The 21137-nt window shown below is 40.1% G+C and overlaps 2 protein-coding genes across 2 annotated transcripts; both read left to right on the forward strand.

Moving 5' to 3' along the window:
* The first annotated feature begins 49 nt into the window (after positions 1–49).
* Positions 50–9160, forward strand: slc25a43 (solute carrier family 25 member 43). The gene is made up of 5 exons (XM_030740247.1): positions 50–226; positions 3347–3588; positions 3731–3903; positions 7382–7516; positions 7846–9160. Exons 2-5 carry the CDS (start codon positions 3363–3365, stop codon positions 8056–8058), a joined length of 747 nt encoding a protein of 248 aa, XP_030596107.1. The 5' UTR covers positions 50–226; positions 3347–3362; the 3' UTR covers positions 8059–9160.
* A 443-nt stretch (positions 9161–9603) lies between these two features.
* Positions 9604–18101, forward strand: slc25a5 (solute carrier family 25 member 5). Its single transcript, XM_030740246.1, has 6 exons — positions 9604–9680; positions 9817–9864; positions 9962–10133; positions 17117–17603; positions 17698–17838; positions 17944–18101. The coding sequence occupies exons 3-6, from the start codon at positions 10023–10025 to the stop codon at positions 18099–18101; spliced, it is 897 nt and encodes a 298-aa protein (XP_030596106.1). The 5' UTR covers positions 9604–9680; positions 9817–9864; positions 9962–10022.
* Positions 18102–21137: the final 3036 nt, after the last annotated feature.

A 21137-nucleotide genomic window follows, 5' to 3' on the forward strand; every position in this document is an offset into this window, starting at 1 on the left:
TTCGTGTGCGTCGGTTTCGCAGGGTTTTTTAGCAAAACTGTCACCTCACCTTTGGAGGTGGTCAAAATTAAAAGTCAGGTGGGCACTTTTCACTGCAAGAGGGGTTTCTGGCAAAGTTTTCTCATCATCTACCAGAATGAGGGACTTAGGGGATTTTGGAAAGGAAATCTCGCCTCCTGCCTCCGGCTGTTCCCTACAACGCAGTTCATCTAGCAACATACAAAAAGTGAGTAAAGCTAGATCTACTTTTCGTATGTCTCACGTTTTATCGACTTCATAACATCTTATGAAGTCGTTTGCCCCAAATTATCCTAAATAGTTTGTTATCCAACTTATAGGTCAGGTGACGTCGACTTGGCAAGTTTGTGTTTATGGTGTAAAACAGTAGAAACACACTGATGTAAAGAAAAGTGATATTTAAATTAATTCTTAATCTACCACAACCTAAATGAATAAAATAGGTCGTTTAAATAGTCTGTTTACTTTTTTCCTGTAGCTAAAGATAAACTTCCTGTTTCACCGTACTGGTCGCACGCTCCATTTTAAGCCAATCAGAAGGCTGGATCTGCTCAGCCGAGTTTAAAGTAGAGGCGATCACTGTGCCCCGAGTTTTGTCTCGCAGGTAGTATGCGCTTCTAAACGACCATAGAAATCTATAGAAGCTTGTTTCCGCCACTGGCGGAACAAAAAGCTTGGCAGGTACGCCGAAATTTGACTTTTAGCTCAAAATGTACTGACCGACTTACTATCTCGAAAAAACGAACTTTATTGTTTTTAAATTGGATTTTAGGGATATGTGACTTGAAATTTTGAGTTATTAGTCGAAAGTTAGTGATACTAACTCAAAATTTAGACTATGGATGGCAAAAACAACAATTTTCAAGTGCAGAAAGTGGCATCTACAGAGAAATCAACTGAAGAAAACACTATATTTCACATTAAAGTAATTTTTCTTTCCTTCCTTAAGACTCAAGAATCCTCATCATGAGGAAGCTTAAGCTGTCAGTAATATTTGTTTTACTTGACTACTCAAATTATTAATAAAACTACATCCACAAATACTGACTGACACAACAAAGGCTGTGATTTTCAGTTTCGCTTTTTCAAAATGCCCCCAAATTTCCCAGCTCCACCCTCAGTATGATTAGGCATGGCCCTTTGCAGTCTATGAAAATAAACCAATTGTCTCAGGAGTGCTGTTATAATCTGAATATTTTATCAACATTCTCTAGAATCAATATCAATAAGTATCAATAAACAACAAGCACATTAATATGTTCATTATTCAAGTTTGATGACATGAGGTTGTGTGGGTGGTGTGGGTTTGAGAGTCCTGGGATAAAAATCCTTTTACACCCTGTGAGTGGAAGCAATGCCTGTGAGGCAAAACTGAAGGCAGGGATCTACTCACGCATCAGTTAGGTAACTTTAGGACCCAAAGCAGCAGGGAAGCTGATAGTAATCCAGCATAGAGTAATAATCCACTGCTCACTATCTGCATTAGTCATGTTTCCCGATGACACGCGTGTGCATATGTAAACACTATGTCCTGAGTTGGCAAACTGTTGTCCTGTAGTTTACACAGTATTCCAGGAAAGGAATTTTCTCTCTCTCTCGCTCTCTCTCTCTCTCTCTCTCTTGCTCTCTCTCTCACACGCACACACCCACACACCACACACACACACACACACACTCTTGGATTCAGTTAATCACATGCTCTTCTGTTGCGAGCTTCTTAGAAGTGCTCTGAAGAGTAATACTTACAGTAGATGTCTGAAAAGAGATTTCTAAACAGCACAGCCTGCCTGACTGCCCTGATTACACTTTATGTTATTTGCATGCAAGGCAACTTTCTATGTAGTGAACAAACACTTGGATCTTGTTATGTGTTTTTGCATGATGTTGGATATAGATGTACAGACGTGGACCAAATTGCTGATAACCTTCTGTACCTGAGAAAAGCTCACAATGGTCACTGAAATAACTTGAAACTGACAAAAATAATAATAAAAAAAAAATGACTGAAAAATACCTAATGAAAATGAGACATTGCATTTGAATTATGGTTCAATGGAATTATTTAAAAAATAAAAAAGTAATTAAAGTGTTCTGGACAAAAATGATGGTACCCTGAGAAAAGCCTGAAAATAAGTTGACCATACGGACGTGTTAAACTAAGTGTGGCCTGGAATTAGTATCACAGGTGTATTCTAACTTGTAATCAGTCAGTCTGCCTATTTAAAGGATGAAAAGTAGTCACTGTGCTGTTTGGGATCATGGTGTGTACCCCACTGAACATGGACCACAGAAAGCTAAGGTGTGCGCTGTCTCAGGAGATGACCTCAAAGACCATCTCCAAGCAGCTTGATGTTCCTGTAACTACAGTCACACATATTATTCGGAAGTTTAAGGTCCACAGGACTGTAGCTAACCTCCCTGGATGTGACTGTAAGAGGAAAACTGATGACAAATTGTAGAGATGGATAATACGAATGGTAACAAAAGTGCCCAGAACAACTTCCAAAGAGGTGAACTCCAAGGTCAAAGTACATCCGTATCAGATTGCACCCCCCATCGCTGTTTGAGCCAAAGTGGACTTAATAGAAGACGACTGAGGAGGACACCACTGTGAAAGCATATAATAAATAATAAAAAAGTGAGACTGGAATTTACCAAAATGCATATTGACAAGCCACAAAGCTTCTGGGAGAATGTCCTTTGGACAGATGAGACAAAACTGGAGCATTTTGGCAAATCACATGTTCACAGATGCAAAAATGAAGCATACAAAGAAAAGAACACTGTACATACTGTGAAACATGGAGGAGGCTCGGTTATGTTCTGGGGCTGCTTTGCTGCATCTGGCACAGGATCTCTTGAATCTCTGCAGGGTGCAATGACATCTCAAGACCATCAAGACATTTTGGATGAAATATGCTGCCCAGTGCCAGAAAGCTTTGTTTAAGTTGCAGGTCATGAGTCCTCCAACAGGATAATGACCCAAAACACACAGCTAAAAACACCCAGGTTGACGGGTACAAAAGTGTCATTGAGGGTTACAGAAATTGCTTGATTGCAGTGATTGCCTCAAAAGTTTAAACAACAAAATATTAAGTTAAAGGTACCATCATTTTTGTGCTTGGCCAGTTTCATTAGTTTGTTTAAAATAATTCTATTGAACCGCAGTGTCTGAAAAAATTTATTACTTTCATCACGACTGCTTTTTTTTTTTTCTTCTTTAACATAAGGGGGTGGACGGCTGTCTGCAAACCCTACTGGCCAACAGGGACATCAGTTTTATTCTAGTCTAAAATCAACTGTTATTGTATTTCCTTCCTCTGTGCAGGATAGTCCACCTTCACATGGATGAACTGGGTTTCATCTCTCAGTGGAGGGCCATATTTGCAGGTGGACTGGCCGGTGTTGTTGCTGCTCTGGCCACGTACCCTCTGGAGGTGGCGGAAACCAGGCTGATTGTTCAAAACTGCAGGCAGCCCACATACATCGGTGTAGCTCACACCTTAACAAAAATCTACAAGAATGAAGGGCTGCTCGCCCTCTACAGGGGATTTTCTCTCACTGTCTTGGGTTTGTATGCACATTACAACAAATTCATTTAGTTTCAGTGGATTGTGTCAGATGTTGCACAGTAATTTCACGTTGTATTCTAGTAATTGTGTAGTTTTAAATGACTGACTCAACCTTTACCCTAAATTTCATGTCTTTATAGGTGCAGTTCCCTTTTCTGTTGGATGTTATGCAGTCTACATGAACTTGGACAAGCTGTGGCAGGAGCCGCCTGTTCGCTTCACTCCCCTGCAGAACTTCATCAATGGCTGTTTGGCAGCAGGAGTGGCTCAAACCCTGTCATACCCTTTCGAAACTGTAAAGCGGAAAATGCAAGTAAGTTAGCACTTTTCTGCATGTTGGCTGTGGTTGGAGAACTGAAACAGGCCTGTGTTCATTTTAAAGCAGTCAGGAATTAAAGTAGAAATATAAATACAGATAATATAAACGGCATCATAAACTCTCTTAGGAACTTTGTCAGATATATTTTTTTGTTAATAGTGAAAGCTGCTGTTGTGTTGTCTTTTAATTAAATTACAATTTTTTTCTTCATATCTATCTTCTACTGACTGAGTAATTGGTAAATGATTGTAAACACATTGTGTTTATAGTGTAGATGGTCCTGCATGCTGGCTGTAATACCATACTCAGTCCATAAGAGGGCAGCAGGTGTGTCTAAATACAGGCTGACTTGACTCAGCCACTCAATGAGTTTGAGTTTGGAAAGTGAACATCAGAATTACATTAGTCGTCATTTACTTAAATTTAAAAGCAGGATATTTTTCCTGTGTATGGTTTAAGATATTATGATCCCAGAAGGTTATGCTGGTCTTCACCATGCTGCCTTTAAATCAGGTTTTCTGCATGTTAGAAAGGACACATGGGGAGCAATGGCACTGCAAAGGACGGGATTCTACATCTGGTTTTATCTGCCTATTAAATAGGTTCAACACTAGCTGGGAATATATATATCACTTCCATGTCTAAAACCAAGCACCTAGGCATGCAGACTGCTTCTACAAACATTTGTGGAACAATGGGTCGCTTTCAGAAGCTCAGTGAATTACAGCGTGGTACAGTGATAGGATGCCACCCGCGCAACAAGGCCAGTCATGAAATTTCCTCACTACTAAATATTCCAGTCAACTGTTATTGGTATCATAACAAAGTGGAAGTGATTGGGAATGACAGCAACTCAGCCACAAAGTGGCATGTAAAGTCAGAGCGGACTTAGCAGATGCTGAAGCACACAGGGCGCAGAGGTCACCAACTTTTTGCAGAGTCAATCGCCACAGACCTCCAAACTTCATGTGGCCTTCAGATTAGCTTAAGAACAGTGTGGAGAGCTTCATGGAATGTGTTTCCACAGCAGAGCGGCTGCATCCAGGCCTTACATCACCAAGTGCAATGCAAAGTGTCAGATGCAGTGGTGTAAAGCACGTCTCCACTGGACTCTAGAGCAGTGGAGATGTGCTCTCTGGAGTGACAAATCATGCTTCTCTGTCTGACAATCCGATGGACGAGTCTGGGTTTGGCGGTTGCCACGAGAACGGTACTTGTCTGACTACATTGTGCCAAGTGTAAAGTTATGGGGTGGAGTTGTTTTTCAGGAGTTGGGCTCAGCCCTTTAGTTCCAGTGAAAGGAACTCTTAACCCTTTATAAGGCACTCATTGAAATACTTTGAAATTCAAAATCTCATGCTTAGTGTTACTGGAGGACATAACACAACTTCATTACTTTTGTGACATTTTTCATGTAAAAAGTTAAGGTCAATGAAGTTACTGTATTTGTTTTCTTGGCCATAAATGGTAAAAAAAAAAAAAAATCCAAGTGTATAAGAAAAGCACATGTGGTGAAAGGAACATGTATTTTTAGAACATTGCAACAGAGTTATTACAACATACACATAACTTTATAAAACATTAGGCCATTTCTTCGCGACCATGTTCTTCTTAACTTCACTGAGGCGTGGGATGGGTGTCATAAAGTGTGTGGAAATGACCAAAAATTGTTACTTGCCCTTTATAGGACAATTGCTCCCAACTTTGTGGGAACAGTTTGGGGATGAGGCCTTTGAGTTCCAACATGAGTACACACCAGTGCACAAAGTATGGTCCATAAAGACATGGATGTGCAAATTTGGTGTTGCAGAACTTGATTGGCCTGCACAGAGCCCTGACCTCAACCCAATAGGACACCTTTGGGATGAATTTGAGCGGTGACTGCAAGCCAGGCCTTCTCATCCAACATCAATGTCTTCTGGAAGAATGGTCAAAAATTCCCATAAACACACACCTAAACCTTGTGGAAAGGCAACCCAGAAGAGCTGAAGCTGTTATAGCTGCAAAGGGTGGGCCAACATCATATTAAACCCTATGGAATAAGAATGGGATGTTACTCAAGCTCATATGCGTGTGAAGGCAGACGAGTGAATACTTCTGGCAATATAGTGTATGTTGTCTAAAGATAGCCAGCAACTATCAGACAGCCGGCGTGTGTTTCCAGTCTGCTGAAGCTTTGCACCAACGTCACTCACTTTAAAGAACAGTGCTGCGTAATCGCTTCATTTAGCTATTCAGCTGGAGTGTGTTAAAACACTTGGAGTTAAATATTAATTCAGGACAGAGAACAGAGAATGGGGAAAAAACAGATGAACATGTTTGCTGAGGCTTAATTGAAGTCATGTATAGTTTACCTCGCAGACTAGCTTTGTGCATCCTCTACAGATGGAGCTGTTTGAAGGGTCTTATTAGTCTCATGGTTTATGAAGCTATAATGCCCATAAAACATGACAGTCTACTTCAGATAGTTTGTGGGGTTTTTGCTGAACACAACCCTTGTCAAGATGGCCACCCCATGGCTTGAGGTGCATGGAGATAAACAAAATGAGAGGTGACTCAATTATCCAGAGCTCTGTCTTTCTTTTACTTAGCGTTTATACAAAAAAAACAGTGAAACACAGTGACGTCAAACACACACCAATAACCACACAACAATAACTCCAGTTAAAAAAAAAAAAACCCAAAAACCACCTCTGTTTATAGATTACCTTCCTTATAACTATAGGGGAGTCATTCCCAAAGATATTTACAATTATGTACACAATATCTCATAAGATACCTGTCTTAAACCCTAAAATGAATAACATGAGCATCCTACCGAAACTAGCACAAATCTAAATAATAATAGAAAGCATTTTAACAAAATCCCCATGGCAAAATAACCCCCTTCCCTGCCTTACATATCCCATGGTTCAGTCCAATCCGTTGATTAAGAATGGGAGTCAGGTGGCGTATCCTCATGTGCGCGCTTCATGAAAACACCACCCCCCACCAATCAGAAATGGACCTCGGAAGAAACAAGGGTTAATAACTGCCATAACTAATTACTTTAAAACCATCAACACCTTAAATACATTTAAATATATCAAATCAGTGCTCACATCATTCACTAGTATATGGTTTAACCAAATCTTTGAGATATCAAAATCTTCAGGCAATATCAAAGATATAAAATGATTCATCACTTATCAAGTGAAGGATGCAGCTCAGAGCTCCTTCACATAGTTACTCTCAGAATCTTTAGCAGCACTACGGTGGCCTCTCCGAAAGTATGACAATATTTTATACTTACCTAACTGATCCTCTGATCATCCTTTTGCATTTACTGCACAACCTCTGCTGATAAATGACAAATGAATGAAATCTAGCTCATATTTTCATGACATGTCCTCTGACCTTCCCAGTTATCAGTTAATAGGCACCGTGAGCATTGATTCACTGATTCTTATTTTGCTTTTCATCCTTTTTCCAGGCACAGAGCCCCCGTCTTCCCCATTTTGGGGGAGTTGACGTCCATTTCACTGGAATGATGGACTGTTTCATACAGGTCATTAGAAACAACGGCGTCTTTTCACTGTGGAACGGCCTTACTGCCAACACAATAAAGGTTTGATTCACTTATACTTTGGTAATAATTTCTATGGCTCCAGTACTGGTCTGTTTGAACTTGTGTTTTAAAAATTAGTACATGTCCACGGTCTATGCAGGAAGGAGAACAAGGGGAGGGGCAAGGCATGGAAAGTACTGTTTAGTGTGTAGATCACAGCAGGAATATCACTACCAACGTGGAACAGCATACTGCTACAGCTGTACCTTCATATGCCTTCATAGCTCATCACTGTTTTTACTTGTGACCATTTTAATGAAAATAAAGCATGTTTAAGTTCTGTGTGGATCTGTGGTCACAATAATGAAGTGTCTCTTGTCACTCCACAGATCGTTCCCTGCTTTGGCCTTCTTTTCACCTGCTTTGAGATGTGCAAGCAGGTCTGCCTTTACCGCAACGGTTACATTATCTCCCCTCTGAGCTACAAGCTTACCCCGGGGGTCGACCAGAGCCTCGGGCCGTACGAGCTGGAGGAGGTCAAGCGCTACTTGAAAAACAGAAACTTTGAGTCGGGGGATTCATCTTTGGGAAATCGATGGTGAAGCTTTACATGAAAAGATGTCAGTTTTTTGGGGGGTTTTTTTTTTGGGGGGGGGGGTTTCCCCTTTTCTTTTTTTTGAAAAAAGAGCCCTAAAAATGTGAACAATGTCCTGTCATCCAAGGGCCTACCTCTCTCACAACTTTGACATTTGATTTAAAATGATTATCTCAGCATGTATTGTTTACTCATCCATGATTTACGATGGCTTTTTATCTAACCTGTGCCTTGTGTGATAAATATTTATTTTGACGGCTCTGTGCTGCATTAGAATCAAAGTGCCATAGTGTACTTGCATAAAGTACCGTAGGTTAAAAAATGCTTGTGTATTTTCTAAAATCTGAGCACCATGAGTTTTGTTTAACACCTGTGTAACAGATTATACTTTTAATGTATGAATGAATGTAAAATTTTAATGCTTTTTAAGTAGGTTATTACCAATCGTGTACCTGAGCTAACATGGAAAGAAAGAAATGTGTTCAAGGTTAAAATAATTCCTTTTTTTCATTCTGAAGGTGAAGACATTGATTTAACCTCCTCCTCCTCCTATTTGCTGAAACCTGCAGCTCCTCTTTGATGACGTTGTCCTTAAGTTGTCTGTCAGCAGTCCTACCTGTTTTCGGTTGTTTACACTTACGAAGAACATTTTCTGATGCACCTCATTTAGGGTACCTGTACAAGAGTATTTCCATTTTCTGCTACCTTATATTTTTACATGTCCTCTAAAATTCAAGAGGCAAATCTCATACTGTTTAATTTACTCCTACAAGTTATTTTGTAGATACTATTATATGATAAGATAAACTGGAAACATTTTTGTAGTTGAATACTTCTCTGGGTGTATTTCTGCACTTTCACTTTGCTTATTTTACTTGAAGATCCATAACTCTTTCACCACCTGTCTTGTATATATGGTAATAATTTGTTTTAATTATTTGGTGTAAAGGTTTGCTCAGACTTTATCATTGTGAGCTCACGTGGGCAAATGTGTGGCAGCTAAAAGACAGTAACAGCTGGGATTACCTTTTACACCATAGCTGTGAGGCCTCATCTGCTCCAGTGTGACATTTAGGGATGGGAATTGGTAAGAATTTTGCTTCATAAAGAACACAAGACATCACTCTGATTTATTTATTTTAAACTCAGAAGTACATTGAGGTACCAGCCTCATTTGTTACTCATTTCCCACAATCATAGATCGTGTCTTGGCTATATGTGGAGCTGAAATGGCTCCACGCGTGACTTTTACATTTTGCCATTGTGTCTATATTTGAGTGCGTGAGCAGCAACAGCACGCTGCGCTTGGGCATTACATCCTTACGCATTACACACTTACCAGGTGGAAGAAATAGTTCCCATCAATCGCATCTCATTTAGGCAAGTCTTAACAATTTAGTTACTTTCTTGTTCTTGTTAAGATACATTATCTCAAATGATTGAAGTATTGAAAGCATTGAAACTTGGATTTGAGAATCGATTTTAAAGCATAAAGGAAGTGTCGATATTTCAGTATCAATCCGCACATCGTTAACCGGTAAAGCACAGTGGAGATCCACACACTCCACTCCGCGTCCACACTGCAAATGAATCACGGGTCCGTTGAACACGAACGGGCTTACAGAGCCGGTAATTTTCTTCACTCTCGCACAAACATAAATCATTGGTCAAATGCAGTGTTTTTTGTTTTTGTTTGTTTTAGTTTTGTTTCATAAATTTTATTTGTGGTTAGCGTGGTTTTTTTTTCTCACTTTCTGTCTCCAAGGATGTTACTCCTCTATTCTACAACCTCATGTAGAACTACGTGTAAATGGTAAATTCTGCAGATTAGATTGTGATGTCATATAGCGACTTTTAGGACAGCCAATGGCTACTTACCTTACTGAGGCGTTGCCATCCTACCTGTCTAGGTAGGATATGGCCATTTCAACCTCAACAACGTATCTGGACAGCGGCTGATAGCGTCTGAAGATGAATGAACAAGCTATTTCCTTCACCAAGGACTTCTTGGCTGCTGGTATTGCCGCTTCCATCTCTGAAACAGCTGTAGCTCCCATCGAGAGAGTCAAGCTTCTTCTCCAGGTGAGTGGTAACTGTTTATATCCCTGTGCAAACACCTGACATCCTAATGACACTGTAATTGTAGATATGAGTCAGATGTTGCATGTTGCATACAGCTGTTGCTCATTTTCAACCTTCTTTTTCTGTTGTATGGACAGGAAATTATTAAGATGCATGTACATGTGACAAATTTGGTAATAATGGAGGAGGAGGAGTAGAAAGTGCTGAAATTATAAATAGGAGCGGCTCTGTCAGAGACTGGTGAACGCACAGGTGAGGAATGAAAATAATCGAGGTGTGACTTTTTACGTACTACACCGGCCTACAGAACTGTGAAATAACGAAGTACAAATACTTCATTACTGTACTTGCTAGAATTTTCAGATGTCTGTACTTGGGTATTTATTTTTTCTGACAATTTTTTTACTTTCACTCCCCACATTTGTACACAATTATCTGTGCTTTCTAATCCTTATATTTTTAAAACAGGCTAGTTACTTTAGGTTCAAGACATTTGAGCAGTTTTTACTTCCCATCACTGCACACTTTCAAACATCAAACTGATTTGAACATAACTGGGGGAAACAATAACACATAAAAATAATTACCTTATTGGTGTATCCATCACAGGGCTTATCACATATAAAGTGATGAAAGAGGCAAAAACATATAATTTATGTTGTGCCAAAAAGTGATTTCCAGTATTTGCCAAAAAAAATAAATAAATGATTGGCCATGTTTAAACTGTTGGAAATGACTTTTTGGCCTATAATCTGTGAAACATATGTAAAACATATATGTTACTTTACTTGATTCATTTTTAAAACAATTTAAAAACAGAAACTGCAACAAAGTGCTGTACAATGAAACAAGAAAACACCAAGAACACAAACAAAAGCAGTAAAAACAAACAATAAAAATCTCAGTGTGTTTTAAAAGCCAAAGAATAAAGATGTGTCTTAAGAAGGGTTTTAAAAGTTGACAGTAAAGGGGCACTCCTCATATGTAATAGCAGGTCATTCCATAATTTAGGGGCAACAATAATGAAAGCTCTATCTCTTCTGTGCTTCAGTTTTGACCTCAGTACCTCGAGGAACAGCTGATCAGCTGATCTGAGGCTGATCTGGGAGATATGAATTAAGTAGCTCAAAACAATAGGGTCGAGCAAGATCATGCCAACATTTAAACACAAGTAAACAAATCTTAAACTGAACTCTAAAATGTACTGGCAGCCAATGGAGGGAAGCCAGGATAGGAGTAATATGCTCCCTCCTCCTAATGCCAGTCAGAGTGGAGCAGCAGCATTCTGAACTAACTGAAGACCCTCAAGGGAGGATTGACGGATTCCAAAATAAAGAGCATTACAATAATCAAGCCTAGTTGTAACAAAGGCATGAATCACCATTTCAAAATGCTGCTTTAAAAGAATTGGCTTAATCTTTGCTAACTGCCGTAAGTGATAAAAACAAGACTGAACCACTGCCCCAACCTGGTGGTCTAATTTCAGATCTCTATCGATTTTAAAGCCCAGGTTAGAAACAGTCTGCTTCAAGTAGGACACCAGAGACCCCAAGTCAATTTTGGATGTATCATGTGCACTACTCAGACAAAACACCATCACTTCTGTTTTTTTATTATTCAAATTAAAAAAAAATTAAGGCCATCCACGTTTTGATGTCCTCAAGACACTGCAATAAGGGCTCGATCGATAGGGCACTTTTCTTTAGGGGCATATATATTTGACTGTCGTCAGCATAGCAGTGGTAAGAAATCCCATGCTTTCTTAGTATTGAGCCCAAGGGAAGTAGATAGAGAGAAAAAGTAGTGGACCAAGGATTGAGCCCTGTGGAACCCCGCAAAGTAAAGGAGCAGATGAGGATTCAGCATCAGCTAATTTTACAGACATGGTTCTGCCAGGCAAGTAAGACCAAAACAATTTTAATACGGTACCATGAAAGCCAAGTTGGGCTTGTAAACGTGATAATAAAATACTGTGGTCTACTGTATCAAAAGCAGCGGTTAGGTCAAGGAGAACGAGGACAACATAGTCCCCAGAATCAGTAGCCCTAAATATATCATTAAGGACTCTCACCGAGGCCGACTCTGTGCTATGCTGGGATTTAAATCCAGATTGAAAAACCTCCATAATATTCTGTTCATCTAAAAAGGGCTTGATCTGGGAAAGGACAATTTTCTCTAGTACTTCAGAAATAAAAGGCAGTTTAGAAACAGGCCTAAAATTTGCCAAGACAGTCTGGTCAATGCTGGTTTTCTTAAGAAAAGGCTGCACCACCACATGCTTAAAGCTCACAGGAACAGCACCTGACAACAAGCTACTATTTACAGTAGTAAGAATAGACTGCCCAACACTAGAAAAGGCTTCCTTAAGAAAATGAGGAGAAATAGGATCACGAGGTGAGCCTGATGGCTTGATATGTTCAACTATATTCTGTAAGAAAGTCAGATCCACAGGTTCAAATTTATCTAACATAGCTGAACATGAAGCCATACAAGAAGGGTCATTTGCAGGTGGCAGAATAAGGGTTCTTGCAGTAGCAACCTTGTCTATAAAAAATTTCATAAAATCATTACATGTTTTAGAACAAGCTTCCAGAGGAAGAGGTTGTGAGACGTTAAGATCAGAGTCAATCGTTTTGAATGGTACATGCGAGTTGTTTTGATGAGATACAATAATCTTGGACAAATAATCTCTTTTTAGCATCCTTAACTGTGTTTTGATAATGACACCAACAGTTCCTAAGAAACTGGAAAGAGGCCTGCAATTTATCCTTTTCCCATTTTTGTTCTGCTCTGTGACAGCTCTGTCGTTCTGCTCTGTCCCACTTGACAGCCTGAACTTTATCATTAAACCATGGCTCAGGTTTGACTTTGGACTGCATAAATTTCATAGGGGCCACCGTGTCCAAAATAATCTTACAAGATGCATCTAGCAAATAACTTAGTAGCTCTGTATCTAAGTCAGGAGGAATATTAAGCTGCTCAAAGGCACCAGAAAACTGGCTGACAGTAAAAGAGTTAAAACTCGGCGGTTTAATTCATCAGATAAAACAACATTGAATTAAACAGGCATATGATCGGGAAAAAAATATTGTCACCTGTTTCAAGATCGTTAACAGACAAGCCATAAAAAAGGACAAGGTCCAGTATGTGGCCATGTTTATGTGTGGGACAAAACACCCATTGTATCATGTTAAAAGAGTCAATGAGGTTAAGAAGTACTTCACAGGACAACATACATGAATATTAAAATCCCCAAGTATGAGCATATGATCATAGTCAATCATTATTCCTAAAAAAAAGATCGAAAAGTCGTTTACAAAGTCCTTGTCAAATCTCGGAGGGTGATAGATGACGGCACACAACACAGGATCAGAATGATTCACTTCAATTAGAGTTACCTCAAATGATTTGAAATGATTTCTCAAATGTTGTGAATGATTTAAGTAATTTTGAGCCATAAAGAACATTCCTGTCACAAGACAGAGGCCACAATCACTTTTTTGTCAAAGTGACTTTTATATTGTCTCGATCGGGATAAAAACTGTCACTGGCATCAAAATGTTTTTCCACAGAGAGCTGGCCAAATGGCCTGCAGAAATTGCCACAAATACAACATTACAGTTCTATAAAGATATATTAAGTGCCCAAAAAGTGCAGGATTGATTAGAATGTACTTACAGTAATGCAACATCATAAAGATACTTGCAAAACAGGTAATTTCTTTATTTTATATATAAATCTTGTTGACTACAGTCTCTTTACGAATGTAAGTAAAGACATTACACATTAAAAAAAACACAGAAACATTGGAACTCACTTTTTGGCATGACACCATGATGATCTGAAATGATCAGGAAGGACATTTTTGGCACAGACTTCCATAAGTTGTGGTCGTGGTGCTTCAGCATCTTGCTAGTGCTGCAGAAGAGGAGCAAGCATAAACATTTTTTAATGTCAGTTTATTTGAAACATTTCTATCAGCTCAACAAATATCAGCAAATACACAAACTGTTTGTGTGCAGTTTGTCTAAAAGTCCAGCTGCTGTATTTCAAGGGTGAGAAAATAATGAGAGAGAACTTCACTAAGTGATGGAGAAAGATGTAAAAAAGACAGGACAGGAGAGGAAGACGAGAGGTTATATTTAAAGGTAAGCACTGTTCAGTGACATCTGAGAAACTGGAAATGTAAAGCTTATATGTAATGTCATCATTTATAAATCAGACATTAGATCTTTGTGTTGTTCAAAGGTTGCATACTCAGCAGTTTAGTGCAGGATAAACCGGTCAGCTTGTCGTACTGTGGAGAATTTACAATAAAGCTATGTGTTGGACTGGTGCACAGCAGCTATGGTGTTTGTGGTCAGTGTCAGGTTACATGAAGTGTAGCAGAGGTGAATTTGAATTTAAGCTGATGATGCTTAGATTCATTCAGTGAATTCCCATTTACTGATATTAATATAGCATAAGGTTCAGTTAGCATTGCACAGAAATAGCTGGTAGAAATGTCCTTCAAAGAGCCTCTTTTTACTTTCTTGCTTTGTTTACATTTCCAAACCTGTACTTTTTCACTTTTACTTGAGTAAAGAAGTTGAATCACTACTTCAACTTTTACCAGACAATTTTTAACACAGGTATCTGTATTTCTATTTAAGTAAAGAATGTCTACTTTTGCCACCCCCTGATTGAATCTCTCTCTGGTGGTTTGTTGAGCCTGCCACTCCTTGTGTGGTGCACTGGCTGCACTCCATTGGCACCTGCTCATTGCTCTTGTTTGTACTGTATTTTCTCTGCTATGCTTGATTCACTACTTGAACCATGTGTTGTGTCGGCCACTGGGAGAGGTATCTTAAGTCTGCGTGCCATGACACACTGTACCGGGCTGCTTTCTATGCCCACCGCATGCGTGTTCCTCCAAAGCAGGATAGCGCTCCGTGGGCTATCGCCTGCTCATGAAGCACGGTTATAAATATTCTTGGCTACCTTCACCACTGATTTGGCCTTGCCATTCACCTTTGGGTGGTGTGGGGATTGGGTAATGTATTCAAAACCCCAGTCTCAGGCAAAATGATGGAAAAAAACCACAATCAAATTGTGAGCCACAGTACATAATCAGATTCTCCATATCTGGCACATTTGACCTTACATCTTCTGATTGTCTTTTCAGTGGATAGGTCAGTAAGATGTTCGATTTCCCAGAAGTCTGAGTAGTGGTGGTCCACGGTCAACAAAAAATCCTTCACTGCATAGTTAAACAAGTCCATGCTTAAGATGGGCAACTTGTAGAGGACGTCATCTAGAGTAGGCATTATATAGTGAGAGCTCTTCAGCACTTTATTCAGTGGCTTTGGGTCAATGCAGATTTGAATCTTATCAGGCTTCTTAATGATCACCAGATTACTAATCCAATTGGTAGCCTCTGTCACCGAGGTCAGATGGCCCGCCCTCCCTTCATGCTTGTTTTGAGTGCTGTCAGAACATTGTGTGGCGGACGCTGAACTGGTGCGATGGATTCATCTAAGTCAAAGTGGACCTCACCTGGGAGTGACTCAATAGGTGAGGTGAAAACTTCATTTTCTCTTCTGGTGAGCTGCTGCATAGTAAGAGATTCTGGCACAATGCATTCCACCTTGTGAAGTTCCTCAGGTATAGTGCATCAGACCAAGGCATCAATTTCCATTTTGGCGCCACTCTCATCTTTTATTTGAGGCTCATAATGTTGCACGTAGCTCCAGAGTCCAACTGGCACTTTTGACTGAAACTGTTCATTCTCAGATTCACAAACCACTTCTTTCTTTGTTGTCTGTCTGTTGATGCTACTGTGGTCATATAGAAGTATGCTTCTGCCTCTTCATCCTGTGCTGTGTCTGTTATTGGGCCGGACTGTCCGGCCCGTTTTTGTTTTGTTTTTGTTTTTGTTTTTTCTTTCCCCAGACACGTGCCTCTCTAGCTCATAGTTTAGTGAACTTGTGCATGTTGCGCATGGGGTACCTGGTCTTTGCCACATTGTGTTGTCAGATTTATGGGCCAGAGCTGTCATGTGCGCATATGTGAGTTTGGCAGCATGGCGCATATCGATAGCTGAGGCAAGCATAAGGTCTTTCTCCCTCAAAGGACAATGGCATGTGCCTTCATCTGCTATTCCAAAGACTAGCCTGGCCCTTATGAGTTCCTCCTTTAGCTCACCATACTTGCAAGTACCAGTCACATATGTATCTATCAGGTCTCCCTCCTCTTTCTTCAGGATTCCAAAAACAAAATGCTAAAATCTAATATTTTTTGCAGGTTTAAAATACTTTTCCACAGTTATCCGAATGGCTGTCACATCATCCTCATTCCATAGTTAGGTGCAGATTGTGCTTAATAGATATGCCTGCGTTCACTGCCCATTACCCTTCTCAGTGTTGCCACTTGTAACTCTGCTTCTTGTTCTTTCAATCCAGATGCTAAAAAGTAATCCTTGAAGTCCTCCTTAAACATATCCCAGTCATCCCCAGCCATCCTCACAGTAGCCTTTGTTTGTTCCTTTTTGGGGGTTTGGGGGTTTTTTTTGGTTTTTTTTTAAAAGCCTAGTTGAGGCAGACTGAGTCAAGTACCTAAAAAACTTGCGTTGTTAGTGATATTAGACAACCTACTAACCATCTCACATCTAACACCATGTTTGTAGCTAAGACTAGGCACTCAGAGTAAGAAACTGAGCTTCAGCATTGATTTAATGACCTGATTCAAGAACATGGATACAGCAAAGGCACTGCTCTTCCAGGGTTTCACCAATTTACACAAGCCACTGTAAGATGGCACAGTTTACCCAATAACAGTCGTTCTTCTGCACATGAAGGCAAAGGTGGCTGACTCATTAGAATAACGGGAATCTCCCAGTTTATTCATTTCAGAAGGTGAACAGGTGAAAGCTTGAAGAGGAAACAAGATATGATGAACTTCAGTTTATTACCTTTGATATACTGCAGTGTCTGTTTTGTTTACAGGTACAACATGCCAACAGACAGATTGCAGTCGACAAGCACTACAAGGGCATGATTGACTGTGTCATTCGTATCCCTAAAGAGCAGGGCTTCCTCTCTTTCTGGAGAGGGAATCTGGCCAATGTCATCCGATACTTCCCCACTCAGGCCCTCAACTTTGCTTTCAAGGACAAGTACAAGAAGTTTTTCCTCGATGGCGTGGACAAGAACACACAGTTCTGGAGATACTTTGCTGGTAACTTGGCATCTGGCGGTGCTGCTGGAGCTACCTCGCTCTGTTTTGTCTATCCCCTCGACTTCGCCAGAACACGTCTCGCCGCTGACGTCGGCAAAGCAGGCCACGAGCGTGAGTTCAAAGGTCTGGGTGACTGCTTGGTGAAGATCTTCAGGTCTGATGGCCATAAGGGTCTGTACCAGGGTTTCAATGTTTCAGTACAGGGCATTATCATCTACAGAGCTGCTTACTTTGGCGTCTACGACACCACAAAGGGTGAGTGTTCGTTGTGAGACATTGCAAAGATTGATGTCTCTCTGCACAGTAGACTTATTTGCCTTTTAATCTTACCAACATGTTTTTCTTACAGGCATGCTTCCGGATCCCGAGAACACACACATTATAGTGAGCTGGATGATTGCTCATACTGTAACTACCGTCGCCGGCCTTGTGTCCTACCCCTTCGACACTGTCCGTCGTCATATGATGATGCAGGCTGGACGTAAAGGAGGTACAAAAAAATGCAGAAAATTAAAGTGTAACTTCCTCTTTTTTTTCTATTGTTCAACTTAAATGAGTTCGTAACATCTCTATAATTCTGTCTTTTCCCCTTTAGCTGACACAATGTACACGGGCACCCTTGACTGCTGGAAGAAAATTGCACGTGATCAGGGTGGCAAGGCCTTCTTCACGGGAGCCTGGTCTAACGTGCTCAGAGGCATGGGTGGTGCCTTTGTGCTTGTCTTGTATGACGAGCTTAAGAAATACATCTAAGATGTTTTTATATGTTCACCGTTCATGTTTTTGTCTGGTTTTTTTTTTGGTTTTGTTTTTTGACATACACTGGATTGATATACACTGGTAGAAATATTGACTGCTGTTTTGACTTTGACAGTTTTGATTGTGCTGATCTATATTGCTTAATTTATATATATTCAAGATAACATTTTATACTTAAATTTAATGCATTTATCGATCTTTTATGCCTACATTTATACTGTATTTACGCTATCTTATTTATTCTTTTATTGTGCTTTACTTTGTGGTTGTATTCGCTTTACCTTAACTTTACAGTCTCATAAATTGTGTTAATAACACAACTAAGAAGCCTTGACATTTTTATGGCCCAAAATTCTTGTTAATGACTGGCCAGGACAACTGCATGGCTCATAAATCATGAAAGGTCTCCACCCCTTTAATCAAGCACCTGTGGTCCGACACCTAATTACTTACCTGTTTGATCCTGACTATAAGAAACTGGAGCTTCTCCCAAGTCAACACCAGATCGTTGCACCGCAAGTGGTAGCGCAAGCTTGGCTCCTCCAATCGTACATCTCATAATGATCATAATGACTAATGATTGTTTAATAAATAGTAGTTATGCTTCACACAGTATATAATGTGAATAAATAGTAATAATACGTGTTGGTCAAAGTGATTTTACAAAGTGAAATACCCAGCTGAGCAAAAATGGAGCCTCCAGTAGGTCGAGGCAGGGTTGCTTTACAGTGCACCTGAGCTTGACTTACTGCATCTGAAACTGTGTCAGCTTCACACTCTAGTTACCTGAAAAAGAGAGGCACAGGCAACAAGAAAACAAAGCCAGCTCAGTGGCTGTCCCAGTAGCAGGTAGCTGGAGCTCATGTTACACAGAGTAGGGAGAGGCTTTAAAGGAAGAAAAAGATGAATAACACACCCTCAGGAGATGGGTATCCTATATACTGACTGTTAAACAGGAAGTAAGATGGAGGTTTTCATAAAGGTTTAATGATAAAGAAAAACGCATAAACACCTTTAAAATGTTCTTCTGATCACTTAAGAACATTTATGGAAAAACACTTTCATTTAGGAAATAATCTTGTTTCATTTTTATACACACAAAGTAGAAAAATGTAATAGAAAGTGTAATGTTTGCAATTCTCTTATACACCCACTGGCCACTTTATTTGGTATACCCACTCAACTGCTTTTTAGTGCAAATATCTGTTCAGCCAATCACATGGCAGCAACTCTATGTATTTAAGAATGTAGACATGGTCAAGACAACCTGCTGAAGTTCAAACCAGGCATCAAAATGGGGAAGAAAGGTTATTTAAGTGACTTTGAATGTGTAATAAGTTGTTGGTGCCACATGGGTTAGTCTGAGTATTTCTGAAACTGCTCCACACATCCATCTCAACGGTTTACATCAAATGATCTGACAAAGAGAAAGTATCCAGGGAGTGGCAGTTCTCTGAGCTTCAAATGGTCTCTGGAGCTTGAAAAAAGGCGACTGGACTTCTTTTTGTTTCTTGAAGACGTTTCACCTCTCATCCGAAAGGCTTCTTCAGTTCTCAACCAAATGGTGGAGAGACCCAGGTATTTAAACCCCTGTGGGTGTAGTCCCTTGGAGGTGGTCATGACCCTCTATTGTTCATGTGCGTAAACACATGTGCCAAGGTGTGAAGGGAGGCGTGGGTCATTTCAAACAGTGGTTTCAGTTTTTCAAGCTCCAGAGACTACTATGACGTGGATGACTGAGGTGCCGTTTACACGAAGCCGTTTTCACTGGAAACGGTGTCGTTTTGATGCGTTTCAGCCTTTCGTTTACACGATGGCGTTTCAGAAACGATCCGCGTTTACACGAGGACATGTGAAACGATGAAAACGATGTAGTTCCCATGCCAGGCCACAAGTTGGCGTTGGTTTTCTCTTTGCAGTTTGTTTACGCAAGACGCGCATGCGTGGAGTGACACAGTAGGTAGTGCGGCAAATTGTTCATTACTTACAAAACGGCCAATGTGAGAGGTTTTGTGTGGACCGATGATGAGGTTGGATCGCTGCTGCACACAACGCTGAATTACAAAACGGTAAAAACACAGGAAGAGCATAAGAAGCACTCGTGAATCCGCGAGTACTGTTTATCAGTTTGCGCGTGCGCGAAAAACTGGCCGTCGCAACCATAGTGCGCATGTGCGAGTCGAGCGTTTTCAAATCACCCCGGTTTCAAGTGTTTACACGAAAACGCAAGCCGGTGCGTTTCTGAAACGCTCCACTCTGGACCCCGTTTCTGAAACACATCGTTTTCACTCTGTTGTCGTGTAAACAGAAGGGCGAAACGCATCAAAACGACACCGTTGTCGTGTAAACGCAAGGCCGAAACGCATCAAAACGACACCGTTTCAAAATGAAAACGGTCTCGTGTAAACGGCACCTGAGAATCTACACAGACATATTGAGCTTAAAATGCTTTGTTGATGCGAGAGGTCAGAGGACAATGGTGATATTGCTTTGAGATGGAAGGCAACAGTAACTCAAATAAGCACTCGTTACAACCAGTGTGTACTATCTCAAAATTTCAAGTTACTTTTGAATAAGTTGAAATTTCAAGATACCTAACTTCAAGTTATTAAGTTGAATTTTTGAGGTAGTCAGTAAGTCAAAATTTTGAAATAACCAACTAGAAATTTTGAGATAAGTTGAAATTTTGGATTAACTGCCTGGCAATTTTCACTTGTGGATGGCAAAAAACAAACAAAAAGTTTCCAGTGACAGAAAGTGGCTTCCATAGAGAAATCCACTGAAGAAAAACACAATATTTCACATTTAAAGTCCCTTTCTTGCATTAGACTCAAGAATCCTCATCATTAGGAAGCTTAAGCTGCCAATATTTGTTTTTGCTTGACTACTCAAATTATCAATAATTTATTAATTAGACAACTTCAGGACACAAAACATGGGTCCCAGAGCGGCAGGGAAGATAACAGTAATCCAGCAGAGAGTAATAAATCCACTGCTCACTGTCTGCATTAGTCACTATGTTTCCTAAAG

This window comes from Archocentrus centrarchus, chromosome 10 (genome assembly GCF_007364275.1).
Source record: "Archocentrus centrarchus isolate MPI-CPG fArcCen1 chromosome 10, fArcCen1, whole genome shotgun sequence".
Lineage (NCBI taxonomy): Eukaryota > Metazoa > Chordata > Actinopteri > Cichliformes > Cichlidae > Archocentrus > Archocentrus centrarchus.

Coding starts and splice junctions, on each gene's coding strand:
- slc25a43 (XM_030740247.1), top strand. CDS start 3,363: ATGGATGAACTGGGTTTCATCTCTCAGTGGAGGGCCATATTTGCAGGT. Junction 3,904..7,381: donor CTGTAAAGCGGAAAATGCAA/GTAAGTTAGCAC, acceptor TCCTTTTTCCAG/GCACAGAGCCCCCGTCTTCC. Junction 7,517..7,845: donor TTACTGCCAACACAATAAAG/GTTTGATTCACT, acceptor GTCACTCCACAG/ATCGTTCCCTGCTTTGGCCT.
- slc25a5 (XM_030740246.1), top strand. CDS start 10,023: ATGAATGAACAAGCTATTTCCTTCACCAAGGACTTCTTGGCTGCTGGT. Junction 10,134..17,116: donor GAGTCAAGCTTCTTCTCCAG/GTGAGTGGTAAC, acceptor TTTTGTTTACAG/GTACAACATGCCAACAGACA. Junction 17,604..17,697: donor CGTCTACGACACCACAAAGG/GTGAGTGTTCGT, acceptor TTTTTCTTACAG/GCATGCTTCCGGATCCCGAG.